The following is a 22,370-nucleotide window of genomic DNA, read 5'->3' as shown; positions in this document are numbered from 1 at the left end:
TTTAAAAAAAAAAAAACAGCAGCAAAAACTGGAGAAAACAACAAAAACAGAAACAATACAGCTAAAGCTCACAACAAATGTTTAAAAAATAAATAAAAAGCTTACAATACACAACAGAAGTGATTTAGGGAAAACTTTAACATGACGGAATAGCTGTGGTAAGCAACTAATAGCAAACATATAGCTACAGTATTACTGGTATATAGGATACCAGCATTTTGGTGATCTAAAAATACAGCCAATATTTTTTTTTCTTTAAGACACACAACATGGACAGAGTTTCCTAAAATTTGTTATGTGTAGTTATTTTTGTTTGTTTACACTCTGGATTAGCAGGTTTTTGTGTGTGGAGTCCCAAACCTGTGTTAACAACAAGGAAGCAGCAGAGTGCCCTCTGGTGGACAAACTATGCCACATCAACACTCATATTTGAACATATTTGAAGGGTGTTTCCGTCGTCTTTTCTTTACTTTTTTACATTTTTCTATTTAGCGCTGTTATAAAAGCTTATATATAGCTAAGATTGGCGGCCGCGCAGTGTGCGACACACTGGGTTGGTGCATTAGCGAGATGGGCTGGTCATTTCCTTCAATGTTACTGGTGTGAAGGTGTGCACTTTAGCCCAAATTACGATTTCAGTAAATACCTTATGTTTTCCTAAACCTAAGCAAGTAGTGTCTAGTGTCTAAGCCTAATCTGCTATATCCAGCGCAGCATTGGTCTCCACCAGTTTCAGTTGCTGTGAAATACATGGTGGATATAACACAAAGATTTTTTGTGAAAGAGTTGCATCTGGAAACTACTCCGTTTACAGTGGACGGTGGATCTGTAAAGCTAGAGAGTCATGCAACAACTCGCTCTGGGTATATTATTATGAGCAATATGTTTCCTATAATGTCATTTTGCCCAAATATTACTAATGTAATGTGGCACAAACATTCAGCACAGTTTTAAATATCCTGCTCTGACCTCTAGGCTAACTGCACCGACAGCTCTGTCACATTTTCTCATCATACTGTGCATCTCATCTTACTGAGCAGCCATCTTTCACTCCAGCCTGCTGGCGTGCCAACTGTGCAACGAGACAAAGCATTGCGCTCTCTTCCTTAATGCGCTTTTTACCAGCTGAGACCAAATTACAGGCTTTGTTTCACTGGGAAACACACTAGTACTCGTGAGTCATCCGACTCAGTCATCGTATCAGCGTGTGTGTGAGTGTACTTCATGTACACCGCATGCGTCCGTGGCCGTGTGTGGTCGTGGTTAAATGGGGAGGCTACATTAAGTTGGTCAAAGGAGGCAGGACTTTAATTGCAGCCCGAAAAGAAAAGTCATTCTTTTCTCACCCTCTCTGTCTTTTTGCCTTTGCTTCTGGGCTGCAGCTTAGCTCGACTCAGATTTCAGAGTGAGGGAATCCAAGTATTGGATTGGCTATAATAATAATGAGGAGATTAATGTCTTTTGTGGGGAAAGTTCTCATTCAAAGTCAAGATAAAGGTTTTTTTAACCCACTCGGAGTGGGTTGGGAGGGGGGCTGTGATAAACTTTGCTGCTGAATACCAAGATGGATGAATGACAGTGAGAAAGAGCAAGAGAGAGGGAGGAAAGACGGGGTGGTGGTGGTGGGAAGAGAAAGGTGAAGGAATTGACTATTTGTTTCAGCTTCGGTGGAAAGAAAGATCAGGGGAGGATGAGAGAAAAGAGAGATGGAGCTGACAGAAAACAGAGAGCAAAAAAACCCCACAACTCATTGTCTCCATCCTGCCCCTGCCATCAATCTCCCAAATGGCAGCTGCCTTACTTACACACAAAAACACGCACACGTACACACAGATAGTTCTGTGGCCGCCTGCATACACAGCTGATTCCCCCAGTGATGAATCATAGAGCAGTATGGCATGGGACAGAACGTCATTTGTTAGAGTTGGTGTCTTTCTCCTGCACCAACAGGCTGTATAAGTGCTTTGCATTGTTCATCATGCATGTGTGACGTGTCTCTGTAGGTGTGCTTGGATGTGGACCTTATTGGCACATGACGTAGGCTGAGCTGCGTGCATATGTGCGTGTGTGTGTAGTACGCACGTGTTTAAAGAGTACATGGAGTTCCAGTCTTAACATCACACAGCAACAGCAGCTTATTGAACAGCCATAGATGTTAGTCAGCCAACAGTCATAAAAAATAGACTTGTGTTAATTTATTATGGCAGGTCTCCAGTTACCGCTGCTGCTTTTAAAATCATTCATTTGATTTGTTGTGAATATGAATATTTGCTATAAAAAAAGCACATGAAACCAGCGATCTGTGTGGCTATGCATCATTTAGCTAAATGTATTATTCATTTGAGGGCCACATTTTAAGGTAAAGCTTTGCATTTTTCAGGTTTCATTAAAATTTTGCTTCTGCAAAATCTAGAAATATGAGCCTTTCATAGCTTCCCAAATAAACATGATTTTTTTAACACATCTATTTTTGATGATATCCTTCATTTGTCCTCGTCATTTTTCTCATTAAAATCAAATATGTTTTTCAAGAAACACTTAACCAGGAAGACAGTACATAATACAAAATGACACGAGTACAACTATGACACACTAAGAGGAGTGCAGTTTTAACAGCAATCACACTGACATAGTATTTTTCCACTCCTTTAAATGTCAGTCCTTAGTAATCAGACATCAGTTTCAGGTGCTTCTGTTGATGATTTCAGGGAAAAGGCTCAGCATATTTAGTACTGATCTGGCTCTGGGAACGACGTGTCTGGAGCTTTTTGTGCTGTCACAGGGCAAGAGGTAGGACTGCAGGTTTCATCATATAAAAGAAAATATGATGATAGGATTTCATTCAGTCAGCTAGCAAATCAGTTAATACACAGAGGGGTTCAGTGTTTTGAGACAGAACACTTTAGCACAGAGACCGGAGACACTGGGGATTGGACTTCCAGCCCTGCAGCTCTCTACCACCAAAGCAGCAAAGGAGGGGCAAGAGGTCTAGCCAGGGTGGCACATACCTCTTCAGTGAGGTATGTGAAAATCCCTTGTATTTAAGTATTCTAGAACTGTTCTTCTAAGAAAACACAGAAACTATTTTTTAGGTATAAATAAGGCCAAAAATCCCCCCCCTTGCACCCTGTAGATCCACACCTGGAAACATTTTTTTTTTTTTTCATTTTACAAAATAAATTAAACTACTCAGTACCTCAGATAAATCCCATGCTTTTCTTATCTACATTGTTGTTTAAACTTGGAGGACAGCTGACCAAAATAGAAATGAAACAAGCCTAACATGAGCATGGCAGCATGAGCAATAATGAGAAAAAACCCCCCCAAACCTTTGATACTAAATGCTACAGACGTATTTGGGTTGGTACCCCTGATTTGAATTTCTTTACCACAATTTAATTCCTGGAAGCGTGAAGAGGGCTTTAACACATCATTTAGACTTTCATCTTGGAGAATAAAATGCAAAATCTGACCCAGAAGTCATTGGGCTTGTGATCAACGAGCATACAGCAGATAGTCAGACGTGATGTTCCTGTGTGCTATTTGATATTTCTAATATTTGAACACATTTTGTATTTGATGTGTATGAATAAACTAAACTAAATGGATCTTAGTGTTCTTAAAATAGGTAACTCGCTATGCCCTGGAAGAGGATCACTAAAGTATAGTATGAAATAAAAGACATGCATGAGAAAAATCAAATCCAGCACTCAGTCATGTATCCAAGTTCACAGGAACCAGTTTGTGCTCTTGTAGATATTTGCTTTCACACCTTGGAGTACCAGGTGTTTAGGCTTTGAAGTAAGTTTGGGTAGTTAGTAGTGGGGCAATCGTGGCTCAACAGTTGGGAGTTCGCCTTGTAATCGGAAGGTTGCCGGTTCGAGCCCCGGCTGAAACTTGGACAGTCTCGTTGTGTCCTTGGGCAAGACACTTCACTCGTTGCCCACTGGTGGTGGTCAGAGGGCCCGGTGGCGCCAGTGTCCGGCAGCCTCGCCTCTGTCAGCCCCAGGGTGGCTGTGGCTACAATGTAGCTGCCATCACCGGTGTGTGAATGGGCGAATGACTGAATGTGTAAAGCGCTTTGGGGTCCTTAGGGACTAGTAAAGCGCTATACAAATACAGGCCATTTACCATTAGTTAGCAAATGTAAAATGGTCTGAAATATTATTTTGAATAAAAACATAAACCTGAAACACAATCAACAATACTCCGGTTCTTTCTCCCTAAATGCCAGATCCTAATTATTACATCTGCTGTATTATGCTGTATGTCAACTACCTCGCTTCTGGCTCTTCAAGTAGGTTGATGTGCTGTTTTTATCACTTGTTCCATGTCTGACAGCTATCAAATGTGTTCACCCACAATGCTATCCTAAGGAGACATGACGCACAGCTCACTGCTGCTTGTTCAGCTCATTGCCTAGAGCACAGTAACAGCTGAAGGAAGCATCGTTGGGTGTGTAAATATATTTACCAACCTAGATATTCTAAAATCTGGAGAATAACAGGGATGGACAGTGAGAGATGTTGGATTTTTTTTAAAAGTCAGAGCGGCATATTTTCCACATAATGTCAGTGGAAATGTGTCCTTGAACATGTTGGCCTCGTTATTGAAATGCTGAACAGATTTGCTGTGCTGCGTAAAATGCAGCTCTTTATTATTTGAAACACAATGCATATGTTATCAGATAGGCAAGTGTCTTCATTTTCATCTTGCATTTTTTATGAATGAAAGGTATGCAGTAGCAAATGCTGGGCAAGCTCTGATCAAATAATTTTTCAAATAAAACAATACTATGTTCATGTGTCTTTCTAAAATTGGTGACCGTGGCCGCCAGTGGTCGAGTCTCTGTTTGTGAGGTTGGTTGCTGTGATATGGGTGCGTCCAAGAAGTCTGTGCTCCAGTTTTGGTGAGTGAAATTTTAATATCTTCTAATCCTAGTTAGTAGGAATTGTGTCTGTATGATGTAGCTGTAAAGTTTATAAATTCAGCCCACTAGCCTTACTACTGTATTTTCCGCACTACAAGGCGCACTTAAAATCCTTTAATTTTCTCAAAAATCGACAGTGCGACTTATAATCCGGTGCGCCTTATGTATGAATTCTGGTTGTGCTTGCTGACCTCGAACCAATTTTATGTGGTACACAGCACTCAAAAATCTGTCAAAAAAACATTTTAGTCCGACTTTGGTAAGCTATGAAGCTGCACCGCTTGATGGATTCTCGGAGCATTACGACTACCATAGTCAGGAGCCTCACGGAGGAATCTGGGTCCAAAACTCCATCTCTTCAGGTCCCAAAGTCAAACGAACACCGCGGCATCACTGAGACTTAAAAACTGTCTAAATTCTTTCATTTTTGATAAAATGATCAGTGTTGCTCCTTTACCAGGTGTAACAATTAGGTTTAACATCCAGGCATCCATGAAAACAGAATTTATTAAATTTAATGAAGTTAGAAGTTAGCAGGAAGTTAGCTCACTAGTTTCCATATAAATATAATATAGCATGTTCTGATTGAGAGATTTCTGGAAAAAAAAAAACAAAACGTACAGCTCTGCTATCACTTCCAACATAAATGTAGACAGAAAACTAAATAGCCGTGGTGTTTGTAGGGTTACTGAAGTTGAACTAGCTGGTATATAATGATGTGCTACGCGATTGCTAGCGACACAGCTATGTTAGCATAACATAAACACAGTGAAGCTGGTAGATGAATGCTAACTTTTTTCCACTCGATAAAAGTTAATGTGAGGGTTCCCGATGCTGTCAACAGACCAAACTTCAGTCAGGAGAATAACTGAGATAATCCATCCACAATACGAGGTTAGTCATTAATATACTGCAACAACATGAGAATGGAGCAGCTGTGACAGAATTCAACATTAATGAATCAATGGTACAGAAGAGGAGGAAGTTAGAAGAATGAGTTGACTAAAGTTTGATCTGATTTTGTTTTGCCTAACGCGCCTTATAATCCGGTGTGCCTTATGGTCCGAAAAATACGGTAATAACTTAATAACTCCAAATATATAGCCACTTCTGGCTCAAATAAAAAAAGATGGCTCATGCATCTTTTAACTACAGTCTATGATTGTGAATTATAAGTTGGCGATATTTATACGTCAGCTTACTTAGCTTTGGGCAAGTTTTAACTACTTTCCGGATGTTTCATTGTGAACCAATAATAATAATAATAATAATATTGCATTTATATAGCGCTTTTCGAGACCCTCAAAGCGCTTTACAATTTCACTATTCATTCACACACTGGTGGAGGCAAGCTGCAGTTGTAGCCACAGCTGCCCTGGGGCAGACTGACAGAAGCGAGGCTGCCATTTCGTGCCATCAGCCCCTCTGGCCATCACCAGTAGGCTGTAGGTGAAGTGTCTTGCCCAAGGACACAACGACCGAGACTGTCCAAGCCGGGGCTCGAACCAGCGACCTTCTGATTACAAGTCAAACTGCCAACTCTTGAGCCACGATCGCCATAATAACATGTATATCAACAAAAACCAGATAAGTCATTTATTCATAAAGCCACAGCACCGTGTGCATCCACTAACCCTTGCTACCTGTCTCTTTTTGGCAACAGCAAGCACACAAACACACTAAATGATCACCTTTCCTGCACTGCTTTGTCCTTGTGCTGACACTCACAAAACACACACTCTATTTGCACTGACTCATTTCCACACTCGTTGATGTGCCTGTCCTCATGTCCGCATGGATACGCACACAAAGGCACGCAGTCAAACCCTACCTGCCGGCATGTTAATAGGTTCTCAGTGTGTGCCGTGCCATCCAGGTTTGGCCTTGTTCGCTGTGAAAGGCAGAGGAAACAGGTGCAGCCGACTGAAGCCAGGCTTTATGGGAGCATTTGGCGGATGAGCGCAGGGCCGAAAGTCACACCACCTCCCTACCCTGGACTCACCATTCATAGACATACTGTCTGATTCAGAGGTGCCAAATGTCCAGCCTGTGGGGGTCACAGGGCAGCACTGAGAGGAGCTGTTTAACACTGCCAGACAGAGAGAAGGGAGAAAGTAGAGAGAGCGAGGACGGGGAAGAGAAAGGATAGGATGAAAGGAGATGGAAGGTATGAGGGAAAACAGTAAAATGTAATACAAGCTCAGGGGAAGGACGTGGGTTGGATGGAAGAGAAAAGCGGTTGCAGCGTTCACGTACAAGATACAACATTTAAATCGCACTCTGTGGGGACTCCAGTTTTCTCTTTGATCCTGGTTCTGTTATCACTGGAAAGCTCAGCCTTGACCGCGCTGGCGTGATTTCTACTGCACTCGTATATTTATGCCTTTGGATACAACAGAAGCCCTAAAAACGTACAAAATGTGCATGCAGGATCATTGTGGGAAATAAAAAAAGCTAATAATTATATTGTTCGAGGTTTTAATATCTTTAGTATTACAAAGCCACACAGTGAAAACACGAAGATCCTTTTTCAATATTTACATGCATAAGGAGAGATTTTCCCCTTCACAGTCTACGGTAATCAATGATTAGCTGGCAGTGAGACACAAACAGATCTCCCATCGAGAGAAGAATCATCTGTTGCTCGAATCCTCTGAGGTTCCCAAAAATATGATTTGCAGCATTTACAGAAAGCAGCAGTGCTAAGGATCTGATTGGGTTATGAATGTTTGTAAATGAATGAGGCTTGTTCTTTTTAACTCAGCGTAGGATACCCTGCTGAGACTTTGCACCATTTTAGCTGCTGTATGGCACGCTAAACAGAGCAGGGCTCGCAAAATTTCAAAATCCCTGGTAGCCCTTCGGGCAGGGACTCTTCAGTTTTTGGTAGCCCAAAATAAATTTAAGTAGCCCGAATAAAAAAGAGAGCAATTTTTTGATTGATGTTTTGTTTCCTGTTTTGTTTCCTTTACAATATTATACATTAAAGTATAATATTGTAAAGGAAACAAAACATTAATCAAAAAATTGTTGAAAAACAAATTACAACATTGTATAAAAATTACAATCATCAACTCAGATACTTGGTTCTAACAGAAATTTCTATGAACTTGTAAGAACTGTGTAGGACATGAATCAGTCTGTGTCAGATCCTGAATTTGAAATTTCCACTGAAGTCACGGGTAAGAGGCAAGTGGAACCAAGATCGAGGCCATTTGCTTTTTGAAGTTTGCAAAGACTGCTAAATTTTGCCAGTGGTAGTTCACTCTTTGCAACGTAGTACGCTGTTTTAAACTGATTTTCAGGTTTATTTTTAGTACGTTATTTGCAATTGGTGTTTGTTCTGGGAAAGATATTGCAGACTGAGCAATAATGCATTTCTTGCATTTCTCATGGGTTCTAATGGGGGCCTTTCTTAAAATGACTGGTCCCAGTAACAAAGGCGCTTGTCGACTCAGAAATCGAGGGAAAAGCAACAACACACCCGGCAGAACATTATGTTATTTACACGGGTGCACATAAGTGGTCCGCATGTGCGCATTCGCTGTCAAAATAAAAGACGCGCACCAGATAAGAAGTTGCAACGCGCGTTTGCGTCCATAAAAAAGGCACTGTTTTTGTCCGCTAGAGTGGGATTTTCACGGCACATTCCACACCACATCTCTGTGCGTTCATCATTTGTTTGAAGCCAGCTCACCTCCTGCAACCACTTTTCCGAGAATACGCGCTTCTTTTGTGGTTCGGACTCCTTCTGACATTTCTTTGGAGGTGGAGGAACACCGAAGTAATTGCTTAAAGGAGCTTGCTTCTTCGACATCTTTAAGAGTTCTAAACAAATGTCTGTCCTCCTCCAGAAAATCTCATGTACACAAACACGCGTTGCAACTTCTTATCTTGTGCGCGTTTTTTATTTTGACAGCGAATGCGCACCTGCGGACCACTTATGTGCAGCCCTGGTTATTTAGCTTGTCATATTGCAGCCACAGAAATTCTTTTGTCCATGAAACCATAAAGCTGCACTTTCTTTTTGCCTTATAGTCTGATTTGTCATAACTTTTCCGTTTTGTGGTAAGCTTTTCTTTGGCTGTCACTTCTTCACCCTGACCTGTTTTATTTGACTCAGCAGAACTAAAATATATATCCTGCTGCTTTTACACACACACACTCACATAACGCTCAGCGATTCTCTGCGTGATCAACCTCTCACATGTTTAAGTTTGCTGCGGGAGATTTCACTTGTCATGTTTGCGTAGTAAGCTAACGATTGATAAGACAATGTCAGAGGAATTGGTGCGCAAATTATCGTCACTCACCAATCAGTACTGTCGCTCTCTATACACAGTTCACGCGATTGCAAAGTGAAAGCAAAAAACAAGCGCAAATTCAAACGCGATTTCAATATGTCACATATTGACAGTGGCTCACCGATGCCAATGACATAATTACCCAGCTACATTTCCGAAAGAATGCAAAAGCATTGACATATATTTTTTCTTCCTACGATAGCCCGACGGGCAGGGCAGAGATAGATTTTGGTAGCCCGACTGGAAAAATCGCTAGCCCCGGGACGTCGGGCTAGCGATTTTGCGAGCCCTGCAGAGGATACATCAGGTGTTTGCAGGATCACAGTTTTATATTTGAAGTTTTATATTTACTGTAATATAATGCACTGTCCTCCCAGGGTGCTGGAAAATGTATAAAGCTGTACATATTACCTGTTACAAAAACGGAAACATTCATCTGAATGTGTTAGGTGAGGTCAAGGGAGAGAAGAAGAAATCTAGCTGCCAAAATAAATAAATACAAATCAAATCTTGGCATGCTCCAGTAGATAAAAGCTGCATTTTCACCAGTAGCATCTTTAATGGTCTTACATACTTTCATCTATTTGTTGAAGTAATTGCTTTTTGGAATTCAAAGACATGGCTCCTTCATTACATGTTTTGTAATGGCTCTATTTAAACATGGCAGGAAATCTGTGCTAAGATAATAATGGGTTTATGTTAGAAAATAATGAAAAGAGATGCTCTATGATCTGCATCACAGATTTTGGCAGTCAAACCAGTGATTATCTCCGTGTCTTAATTGGTAGCCATCATGCGAGTTAATGGTTGCACATCGCTGCAATGTACAGACATTGGCTAGTACATTTTCTCATGAATATAGAGGTGATATAGTTGTGCTGCACGTGTTACACAAGCCAAAAGTATAGTTATTGCGGCAATGTTCCAATATGGGGTTAAATAATTCATCTGAAGTATATATATTTTTTTATTTTTTTGTTGTCCTTTTTCACTGTGCTAGCATTTGCAATGTAGAAATCAACACAAAGAACAGATGCAATTACTATCAGTGTCATTATTCATGCATGTATTTGATCTGAAAGCCAGTGACAATTCATCCTGAGGGGGTGAATAGTGTAAGCATGGCTATCCATCCAGTGGATAACAGTTGCTGTTTTACTTAAACGAAAAAATAAAATGTCACTAGAGGACAAATCTGGATCAGCAAAGTCATTAAGATTCATTCTCTGAGCCCACCCAATTTCTATTCCGAATTTCACTCCAGTTCATGAAATATTCAGGTACAGAATGACGGACCAATGGCGGACTAACCATTAGACTGGCTTTGCAGTCCAAATAGCTGTGTGGCTAATGTTAAAATGCTTTAATTTATTTTTGCTGACATGCTGAATGGAAAACATTTCATAAGCAGCTGGTATTTGTGAAAGCTGAAAATTTAGGGAGACCTTTGGCTTGATTGATTTCTGATCTTTGGTTTCCCTACTCCAATCTGAAATTTAAAAACGTGCAAATTAACCATTTGGCATCTGAAAAGTGCTGTTTCAAAATTCAAGTGCCATATGTTTCATGAATTTTTAATGCCTTAGTCTGATAGGCTGATCACGAGGCAAGATGCACTTGAATCCTAGTCTCTAATGGATAGCTTCTTAGTGGGTCTTGTAGACCATTCTGCTAAAGTTGTTGTATTTTTGGCTTTAAAAGGATTCTTTTAATTCTCCTAAGACTGCAGAAAAAAGACCAAGTAATATATATTTCTCTCTGAGTGTGTATTTAAATTTGTGCTGCAGTGTGTGAATGTGATAACATTCGGTTTCAGACGTGAATCACGCTGGAAGAAAATGTCAGCAGACCAGAACTTATCAAACTGTTGTTTAGGCTATTGTGAAATAAAATAAATAATAGGGTAGCTCATTGAAACACAACACAAACATGTAAAGATGAACACATTAACTGCTTAGTTGTCGTGACTTTAGACTTTCCACAGCAGCAGTCTGTGGCCTTTTTAGTACTGTGACATAGAAGGATGGGAGTGGTGATTTAATCTCTGGAGAGAGCGAAAGGGGGACAAGGAGGGAAGGGGGTGAGAAAAGAAGAGTGGGGGGAGGTAGTCTCTGTGGAACAGTGTCTGCCACGTGGCTTCCAGGTAATGTATGACTTCTTGCGGTAATCACTGTAATGAAGCAGGGAGCTGGTTGGGGGAGAAGCATCTGACTTTATGCCTGGAGTCCAGTGGGGCTTTGAGAACCTCAGCAAATGAGCCTTGTGGTCCAAACAAGAGACGGAGAGGGGATAGAAGAGTGGAAAAGAGGGGACGGCATGAAGATATCGAGTAGAGGAGCTGTTAGTGTGTATATGTGATGCATCACTCTGATAAATGAGAGGAGCACAAAACACAGATGTTCCCGAGTTCTGGTCCTTACCTATCAGAAGACAAACTGATCATCGCCCACGGCACTCTCTGTGCAACTAGAGGAAATTATTTTCTATGCAAATTACTCAGATATCCACGGCCAGCACATAATTCTTTTCAAATTTATGGCATGATTTATGTTTTGCACGGGGTGCTGAACATAAATATCTATATGGTGCTATAATATCTTTTTTTTTAGATATGCAGCCTATATGTAGGCAGATCGTATATTTTTAATGTAAATAATTCCACCCAATACTACATGGTGAAAGTTTACTTTGTTGTAGGTTTGTTTGGTTTAAATGTCATTTAGTAATCCATCCTGCGGTTGTATTTTTATAATATATCACCATCTTGCCATGACTTATTCAAAGTGCTTTACCAGGCTGAGCAAAACAAATAAATGGATAACTACATAAATACATAGAAGCAGCTCTTCCAGATATTAACACGTTGTTCTTGCTGGGGATTAGTTTAAGACCACGTGTGAAAATGTAGAACAATTAACCGAGCCGCGCTAATGGAGAGTTTAATAGCCACAGCAGCTGAACGAGCTTGGATGGAAGCGGCATCCTACCTGAGTACTTTGGATCGCATCCAAGAGCTCATGTTTAAATGAGAAAAGCAAACATGGAGAGTTTTGTGGTTAAAGTTGTATTAACTCTTTTGGGTCACTTGAGGGCAGTAGAGCATCCTACCAGTACTACGTTTTTGTTGTTGTTGAGAGACATAATGAGGTTCCACCTGTGCCAAAAATATGACCTCTGAACATGTGACGTGACATTGTTCAGTGTTTTTCTTTACCTTTAAAGTTAATGTGACAAAATTCTTTTGACTAACTAATGATCTGTGTTGATTGTTAGTTAACTTTACCTCTGTTGTGTTTTCCTGATAGATCATCAGATTTCACTATTATTGACTATCTTGTGCTCATTTCTTGCCGTCCAGTGCTGCAAACAAAAACGACTTGTGATTTCATATATACTTATGGACACAGCAAGAATTAATTTAACTCTTTAACAGATCTTTTTAAACTATAGACAGTATAAAAGACAGTGTAGCTACCGTAACATTGCCCATTGGTTTGTGACGTCCCATTTCTAATCCTTGGGACGAACAATTTCAACGTTGCTATCTTTGTATTTTAAGTAGCTATGAAACTACACACTCATTGGCTAATGGCTTGCCAATCAGGAAGTCATCAACCAATGGGCATGGCCTAGATAATCGGACAAAAATTTACATAATGGACAAGTGTAATGACCAAGGCCTTAAACTTGCCATGTCTCTAAAGGACTGCAAGTTGTTTTTGGAGCCATGGTATCCCAGCCGGTGGCTACTAAAAGAATTGGAGGTTTAAGGCACTTCTGCTTCATTTTTCAGACCCAGAAGTTACATCCATCTTTAGTAGAAGCTGTAGTGTAATCCAAAAGATATGCATCAGATTTATGACATAAATAGCTCAGTTGTTGGCAGTCAGACTGCAATAAGAAGAAAATACACATAAATATAACATTCCTAACAACAGATTCAGGTGGCACTAGGATGTCAGAGCGCATCAGGACAACAATAGTTTCCAAGGAGAACACATAATGAAGAGTTTCGAAGTACAGTTCAGACTACAAAACCAAGCTGACTTTGTCACTGTGCATGTGAACAGAATTTTAGCACCAACAGAAGCTAATAACACATGAGTTAGCCACAAGATTGTTAGCCAGAAAATTGTGCTTAGGCTCCAACGTTCCATGTATGAGCTTAGGAGAAGAGAGAGGATTGGGTTGAAAAGTGCCCCTTTCCAAAATGAAACCTGCATGCTCACATTTGGCACCTAACCGTATCTAGTGCATTTAATAGTGATGCCAAGAGGTTCTGGCATTGTCGCTCATGTCTGGGACACCAGTGACATAAACCGAACAACACAACGTGAGTGTTAACAAAGACTTACCTACTTTAATATAAACATATACCAAACGTAGTACTGACCTGAAGTTATGTCTGAGTCCATTTAATACACATGACATGTACACTCTTAAATTAGATCTGTTTTTGTCTGTGCCAACCTTTTAGAAAAATATCCGTCTCTTTGGATAAAACGCACTATATAAGAATCATCTAATGAAATCATCTAATGAAGAAATGTGACATGAGAGGTCACATTTTTTCATTAGAATTTTTATTGCTAAAACAACAACACTGATTATTGCAGATTTGCAGTTTTAAAAACATTTCTGTCACGGTTAAAAGAAACCAATCGATGTCTCACCAATATTTCCATTCTAATGGTATTCAGTGTTATTCTCCCTCTGCTCCCTTTTTTTGTACAAACTGTTTATCTTTCCTCCTGCTATATGAGACACCATGTGCAAAGATATGATATTAGAGTGACGCAGTGTTTGCCAGAGTAAACTGCCTCAGACTTGACAGCATGATGTCAACACAGTATACATCACAGAGCCTTAATATCTTCCCAGCTTAAACACTACTGTCCAGGCAGTTGGCAGGTGATGGGCACTGCTTGATCAAACAGGCATTTTTGTCCACGCGTGCATTTTACTCAGTGTTTTTTGTGTGTGTGTGTGTGTGTGTGTGTATGTGCGTGCCTGTGCTCGTGGGAGTGCTTTTGGATCATCCCGTTAGACCAGCGAGGAAAAGAGCCGTAGATTGGCTGAGGCTTTATTCCCCTCTCTCTTGAAACACAAGGAAAATAGCACCGTGGAGGAAGGGAGCAGATGAAAATAGCTCAGTGGGCAATCGCTGACTCACAAGGCAATGCTGGGAGTCAGGAAGGCATCCATTCCAGTATACATCAAATCAACTAGCTGTTGTGTAACTCCTCTAGTACCAGTAAATCAAACCGCTGTTGCTACGTCTAGTATGACTTTTGTGCACTTGTGCCCTTTGTAGCAGAATTAAAAGAGGATAGTGACATCACAGGCGCCATTTATCACTTTTGACAGCCCGGCCCGGAGTCTTCGGGGCAGGGGAGGGAGGCCATTGTGGTCAGCTAGCTACTCAGCTCATTCATCATGCCACTCAAGGAGTCTAGGATGTCAGAGCTCATGTTTTTTTTAAGTACTGTGAAATGGAACAAGACAGCAAACCCAACTCATATGCAAATTATACTCTGATTAACATATCAGCTACAGTACATGCACTGGTTACTCATGCACCCATGAGGGACTTCTCACCAAAAATTAAATGCAAAAGACTGAGGTAATGAAGGCCAAAGGGTTCATGAGATTACGTGTGCTTTACTGTTTTGCTAATAATCACAGTTTTGTACATGTAAGCATCATATCCTGGTTAAGCCTGGAGAAAAAGATACAAATCCGACTTCAGAAAAGTGTATTTATATTGCTGTGAGTGGCTAATTGAACTCAGGAGATACCGAGAACTTGGGAGGCTGAATAGGCTGAAAACACCAGGCTGTCTTCTGAAAACATTTTATCACCGCAGGTGCTTGTTTGCTTTGTTAAAGAATATCCGCAAAAGCAATTCACTGCAAATTTCTGGCCCTAGCCGACTGCTGCTTAACCTTCAGACCCACAGCAATCTAAATGTTCCCAACAGAAATGCCCTTCATAAATTAAAATGTTGACACGTTATTCCGTACAGGGAGAGCGGCAGCATTAACTTCTCAGACGTTTTTTGTTGAGTGGGGTGTGATGATTGATGTGTCCCACCCTTCCCTCCTTTGTGACTGGAGAGCTAAGTGAAAAGAGATGACGAGGAGCACGGGGTTTTATCCAAAGATGAACCTTGAGTGCCATATATTGTAAAATCACAGCACAAAAAAAAAAGGGAAATAAAAGACAAGAACAAGGGCAGTGTTTGCTTCATAGACTTACATTATATAATACAGAATATTAAATGAAAAATATAAGTAACGAAGACCCAAAATCACAATATTAAAAACAATGCAGAAGTCATATTAAAACACTGTGTAGTTATCCTGCAGGCCATAACAAAGCAGGCACACAAAAGGAAAAAAAAAAGCACAAAAGTAAGCTGTTATTTTTAAATGGAAGTGATGGAAAGATTTTAAACAGGCTCAAAGAAACAGTGATCCATCTCAGCCCTCCAGAGACCCAAAGTCTGGGTGAACACTGAAAGCTAAGTGCCATTAAAAACACACACATATATAATAATAATGGATTGGATTTATATAGCGCTTTTCAAGGCACCCAAAGCGCTTTACAATGCCACTATTCATTCACTCTCACATTCACACACTGGTGGAGGCAAGCTACGGTTGTAGCCACAGCTGCCCTGGGGCAGACTGACAGAAGCGAGGCTGCCATATCGCGCCATCGGCCCTTCTGGCCAACACCAGCAGGCGGTAGGGTAAAGTGTCTTGCTCAAGGACACAACGACCAGGACAGAGAGCCCGGGGATCGAACCGGCGACCTTCCGGTTACAGATGCGCTTCCCAACCCCCTGAGCCACGGTCGCCTCAGGATGGGCTCATATGGATGGGCTCAGCGGTTCAGAAATATTCGGGAACCAGTGCAGCAGATTGTTTTGAAGTCTTTATCTGTTGGCAACACTATGGAGTCTAATCATATTCAAATAGGGTGCTTTTATGCTGAAATATGTTTGATTTTACAGAAGAAGAAAAAAAAATCTTTCGAACTCATGATCTAAAGCTGTGCTCTGACTTATCTAAAAACCGTCTACAGCTTGCTTTCTCTTTATTTCATTTCTCTCAGTTTCTTTGTTTTGTACCTTCAAAACCTTCTGATTGCAGACAAATGATTTGTTCAAGCTAAAACACGTTAAGATCTCCGTGTCTTTCCCTCACCTTGTTATCCAGAGCAAATTTGCATCTTTTTGTGTCCGCTGCACTGACCTGATATGCGGTCACGCTGCTTCTCGAGTTTGCTTTCCTTCTGTCAGAACGAGACTTTTGAATCGCAGAACGGGGCAGTGAATAATCAGGTAGCTCTGTGTGTACTGCCATTTTTTTTTGTGGGGGGCAGCTTTTGCGTAAGCACACCCGATGTGATATTGTGGCTAACTGGATCATTGCACCTACAGTACATCTGAACTCCTAAGACACAGTAAGCCATCTCTAAATTTCACGTGCCCCTCAGTTATCCTCCCGTGTCTCTCGGTACCCACTGTGCTTTTGAATATTTTACATTGTGTGTGCCAGCAGTCCGACTGCTCTCGGTAGAAAACTGCTTTGTTCTTTTTTGTTTGTTGCGAGTAGCTGAGTGCTTGATGTTTTTTGGATTGCTGCTGTAGCACCGAGAGGCGACCCCAGCCAGAGTTATGAAATGTTTCTTTTTTAATTACTTTATTTTTGGATGGTACGTTTAATTGAATGGAAACAATCTGGCAGTTTAATAATTAATAAGCAAATATCTGTCTCTGTGTGCCCTCAGCTTGAAGCTCTGAGTGATGCAATCTCTGTTTGGAGGCGGAGGGGAGCTGGGGCTGCTCGGTGGAGGCGGCGACGCAGGAGGCCTGAAGGAGGATGGCTGTGGCAGCGTTGCGTGGCGGTCTTCGCCGCTGCCCCATGATGAAGTCTACTCAACCTCCCACTTCGCCCTTATCACCGCCTATCAGGACATCAAGACCAGGCTGGCCTGCCTGGAGCGGGAGAACACCAGTATCAAGAGGAAGCTGAAGATCTATGAGATCAAGGTGAAGAGTTTTTCACTCCTAATGTCAAACATTACAGCAAATTCAGACTCGCACAGTTGTTTTTGACCTTGTTGGTATCAGACAGAAAAACTGCAGTACTGGAGAGGATGAGGCTAATGTGTGTTTTTTTATTTTATTTACTGAAAGTTGCTCAAAAGGGGAGACTGCTGTCCACTCACCTTCCATTTTATTGAAGTAGTGAGATTGTGCACAAAAAAGATGAAAGAGGGAGCTTTCATGCTCTGTGATTGGTCGGCTTTGATCCTTGGCTAGCTGGAGAACGAACATTAATCTGAAAGGAGGGAATTATTCTGTGATATATGGCACAGAAGCCAAATTTTTTTTCCTTTAAATAATACTAAATGACATTTGTAAACATGTATCAGAGCTTGAAATTAATTCCAAATATTTGTCTGTATGCACTGAGCCTAGAAGGTTATATCGATCCAGATTAGTCTGTGATCATTTCTTGAGGACATCAATATAATGTCAGTTTGATATGTATTTTGCTTTTTCTTTTATTTGTAAGGAGTCCTTCCGAAGGTTTTTGGATCAAGATTCAACTTAAATCCAAAAGTTAAAGGCTTAAAGCCAAGAATGAAGCAGTTTTGTGCAACTTTTACGTAATCCCGAACTAAATCCACTCAAGTTACTCAACTAGCAGAGGTGTCAAAAAAATCATAGGAGACCAGACGAACTGAAGACCTCAGGAGTTTGTCTATAAACACATCACAACAAACTTAGTGAGATATTAAACTCATATGCATACTCGGATACTTTTTTAGGTGCAAATGTTCAGCTGCACGTTCACGCTTCCAGTGGTGTCTTTATTAACTCAGGCTTTCTGCTTCAGGCTCACATAAAACGCAGTGTTTCATGCATCATTTCACTTTTTCCATACAAAATGGATGTCAGTCAGAGGAGCATTTCATCGGGAGCTAAAAGGAAACTATGGCTACAAATAAGGCTTGAAAGCAATGCTGGCAGAAAACAGTCAATTTTGTATATTTTTAAGTTTATATTTTTAATTCCCCACTCAATACGCTCTCGGTGCTGGCATTTACTTCTAAGGTGACAGCTTGCATTAGAGTTGTTAAATTTGATATGTTTAAACTTCACAAGCAAGAAAGAGATGTGGAAATCACACATTTATTTTTATTGACTGAGTTTTCTTTGATAGGCTACAGTAATCGAATTGATTCTCGTATCTGTGTTCTGTTCGATGAGTTGCATAAAACACACTTTGCAGTAAATCTGAACCGAGAATAAAAGCATATTTATGCATATTTATTCATGCATTTTCTGTGCCACCAAGTAAAGGCATGTAAATTCCCCGTGTCAACGTGACGCAAATAGTGTGTGCTGCAAGGCTTCGTTCAATAACATCACTAACGTATGGCTTTACAGGTTTGCATATAAAACATATCCCATACCTCAGTTTATGTGCTCGCTGTCACTGACAAAACTGGGTTGATTAAGTGCATGAATGTACACTATTAGCACTGAAATCTAGTGGGATCCAGCAGAAGGGTTGTGACAAAGAGTTCATGCAAAAACGTCTTAGTTTCCAAAGATAATGTCAGCGACAGTAAATATTTCTGCACAGCTGGACCTGCAACTTTGTCGGTGGATATCTTGGTTGGGTGAGAAAGCTGGTGAGGCAGAAATCCACCTCGCAGCAGTGGTTGGACCAGCACGTTGATTTAACGGGGAAAGGGAAGGCAAATGAGCGTAAAGAAATAGCGTGGGAGGACAGAAAATGAGGAAAAATGGGAAAGAAGTGGAAAGAAGGAGCAACATGGGCGGAATCATGCGTTGATAAACACGGAGAGAGGGTGAGAAATGAAGGAGTGAAGGGAGATAATGATGTACGGAGCAAGGGAGAGATAAATGGTTCAAATTAAGAACACAGAAGGATTGGAGAAAAAACACTCCTACATTGTGATCATCATTAGTCTGTGGTCTACTTATTCTAGAAATAATATGGCTATGAAGTAGTGATGTATCTGCCTTCACTGCCTAATTCTCCTTCAGGTACACAAGGACTTTTAATAAGCTGTACTGCTTACAGTATTGGAGAGCATCATTAACAGTGTAGCTCTTGTTCTGCTGCATGTGAACAGAGAACAAAATGTTTTAAATGACTGAAAAATTGTGAAAGAGGCTGCTGTGATAATGAAGACAGTTCCAAAAAGATGCAAGCTGTTGCAGTATTACGAGCTACCAGGGAGAATTTTAAGCTCCAGCTATGTTTGAGTTGACTGTTTGTGACAGAAACAGTCAACCAGAACGACTCCAACCCGATATCACGACAAAGGGTGCAACAGACATGCCGGTTAACCGTGCCCGTAAAATGGGCACACGTGCAGATGTTGCATTACCAGCAGGGGGAGATAATACATTTAAAGCCAAGAAGGCGGTAGTGAGCAAAAAAGTGCATTCCCGGGTCCTAAATTACCAGAAACAATTAAGCTAGGCGGTTAATATGTATTTACATGTAAATGTGGTAATAATGTCTGTTTAAACACTTTCCCACGATTACTTCTGATTGTGTGTATATTACACATTTTGCCGTGATACCAGGTTGAAGAGTCAGGGTGAGATTCTGAATGAATTTTGTTGGCTTTTCTATGATTTATTGTTTGCAAGAGATAAAACATGTTGTGCTGGAAATGCATGAGAGGGGTGGCAGGTATGGAGAAGTAAGACTGAAGTCCTGCATCATTCTAGTGAGCAGCTGTTGTTCGAGGCTTCAGGCCGCCACATTGCTGTTGACTTACTCTCAAACTGTGGTTTGTTCAGGGCCCTCTCCCAGAGAGACAGATGTTGATTTTGGAAGAGCAGGTGCAGATGTTTGCTGTTTGGAGTAGAAGCTGTCACACCTGTGCCTATGTAAATAGAACATGTGCCTTTTTTCAGCTTTGAATATTTAAGCATCGCCCTCCGGAGCTGACAAGTGAAGCTAATGTGGAAGTGCCAAAAATTCTTATAATGGACACTTGAGAGAAGTCAGTTTCCACAGACTCCCGTGTTAAAATGCCTGGTTTTACAGCATGATGACTCCAATTTTGAAACTCCATCAATATGTATGGAGGGCAGGAGAGAGGTGAGAGAGTGAGAGTCTACAGCCATCTGTGAAACATGGTGGAGGCTCTGTCATAAAGTACCATTAGATTTTGAGTTCAGATCCACCATTCAGTGCCAGCTGAAGAGCATCCTACTCCTAAACAATACATTAATGCATTTAATGTTTCACGGACAATCGTGTGCCTGCTTTCTGCTTTATATGCTGTATTTCTATGTATGTTTGCACATGCAGCAAAGTATACACTGGGGAATATGATTATCTGTTTGGTATCAGGTGTTGCAGAAAATTGGAATGAACAAGAACCAAGCATTACTAAAGAAAAGAGGAAGTAACAGAGCGGAAACCAAAAACCATGGCACAAATACTGTTTAACACCTGATCCAGCTGTTATCCAGCTGTTATCAGTTACAAATGGAAGACATTTTAGTAGTCCTAAGTGTAGCTCAAGGTTCCTCAGCACAGCTGCTGCAATGATACAAACAGAAGTGGGGTTTTTTTGTTGCTTTGTTCGTGGGTAAATCAAGGTTGTTGTCGGCGTTCCTGATGCTCAGCGGCGTGAGAATACTTGATGCCCTCTGGGATTGCCCACGTTGGGAACATTTACTGTTAAACTGAGCAGAGAGAGGTGTTGCACTAAATGGAAAAGGGTTGTTTGCTCCTCGAACAGACATTGCATCAGCAAAACAATGACTTCACACAGAAAATGAATAGCCCTCTGAGCCTATGGTAGGCACTTTAAATGTAAATGTGTTCATTTAGGTTGAACGACACACGCAGTTATATAACGTGTATGTTTCTGTCAAAGCATTCTGGTAACTACAGGAGTTCAGGACCATGACCGCCGACACCAGAAAACAATAGTAAATGTAATAAAGTCCATTAACTCCTTTTCTAAAGTTATGATGATGTAATAAATCACACCGGCATCAATTCAGCTACATATAATGAAATTATTCCAGCATATTTTAAATGTAAGCGATGTATTTGCTAAAATGCCGGTTCTCTGCCATCCTTTATTATTTCCTTGCCTGTGTCTTAGTAATAAAACTAGCAATTTCTATGTTTTTCAGATTGTCAACAAATCACATCCAAAGACAAATCAGCACTGATCCAACTAGAAGTATTGTGCCTGATTCTGCTGTTCTTAAAGAGCTCCATTGTTGTCAGAATTTATTACTAACACATCAGTGAGCCTCGCTGTTGCACTGGGTGACATATTCCTTCATTACCATGAGCACACTCTGCAGTTTATTTCGAGTCAGTCTCGCATACACGATTCTGCAAGTTGAAATACTCATTATAGCACCAAATGTGTATTAATGCAACGGTGAAAATAGTGCCAGTCACTAGCAATTTACTCCTGCTTGAATTATGCTTACTAAAACCTGCAATAAACAGGTGTTTTAAATAATTATTATGCTTTTCTTTTAAATGAAACTAGATGTTTGTCGCTCATTTTTTAAAATAGCTCTGTAGTAGAAGTGCATGGGAAATTGTGGGCTTCACAGTGGTTAAGTACGAGAGCACTTGGACAGACTGAGCGTGGTGGCTTTTGATCTTTCTGACAGACATAAAAATATAGGAAATTGATGGTTTTAAGTTTAAAAAAAAAACAAAAAAACCCGAATTTTTTTGGAGCTAAAAGTGACCATATGAGACACAGAATGTGAAAACCTACTTTTATCCAAGAAGCAGATGTCATTAATCTGTCTTTGTTTATTTTTTATACATTTTTTACCTTGTAGATGTCGATCTGTGTCCATTTGTTAAATTACTATAGTGTTATAATGATGGAAACAGATAAATAGTCACTTGTAGCCTGCTCATAAATGATTAAACCTCTGATAAAGAAACTGTCAATTGTAGTCCACACAGTGTTAACGCCACAGGCTAAAGACAAACAAGCCACCTGCATCACTAATGGGGCAAATTTCAGTGGTTAACTGACCACCTCAGAGGTGTGTGTGGGTTTTCCCTCATACCTGAGAG

General features: G+C 40.6%; 1 protein-coding gene across 1 annotated transcript in view; it reads left to right on the top strand.

Annotated features, from left to right (window-relative positions):
* Positions 1-22,370, top strand: part of tbkbp1 (TBK1 binding protein 1) — an 81,864-nt gene that overhangs the window by 18,724 nt on the left and 40,770 nt on the right. The window contains exon 2 of the mRNA XM_084937168.1: positions 17,032-17,293. Within this exon, the coding sequence (XP_084793294.1) occupies positions 17,048-17,293 (246 nt within the window). The 5' untranslated portion in view covers positions 17,032-17,047. The remainder of the gene's footprint in view (positions 1-17,031; positions 17,294-22,370) is intronic.

This window comes from Perissodus microlepis, chromosome 8 (assembly GCF_051167445.1).
Source record: "Perissodus microlepis isolate ML-2025 ecotype Zambia chromosome 8, ASM5116744v1, whole genome shotgun sequence".
Classification (NCBI taxonomy): domain Eukaryota; kingdom Metazoa; phylum Chordata; class Actinopteri; order Cichliformes; family Cichlidae; genus Perissodus; species Perissodus microlepis.
Note: the sequence above shows the minus strand (reverse complement) of the source record. Positions and strands in the feature narration are given on the sequence as shown.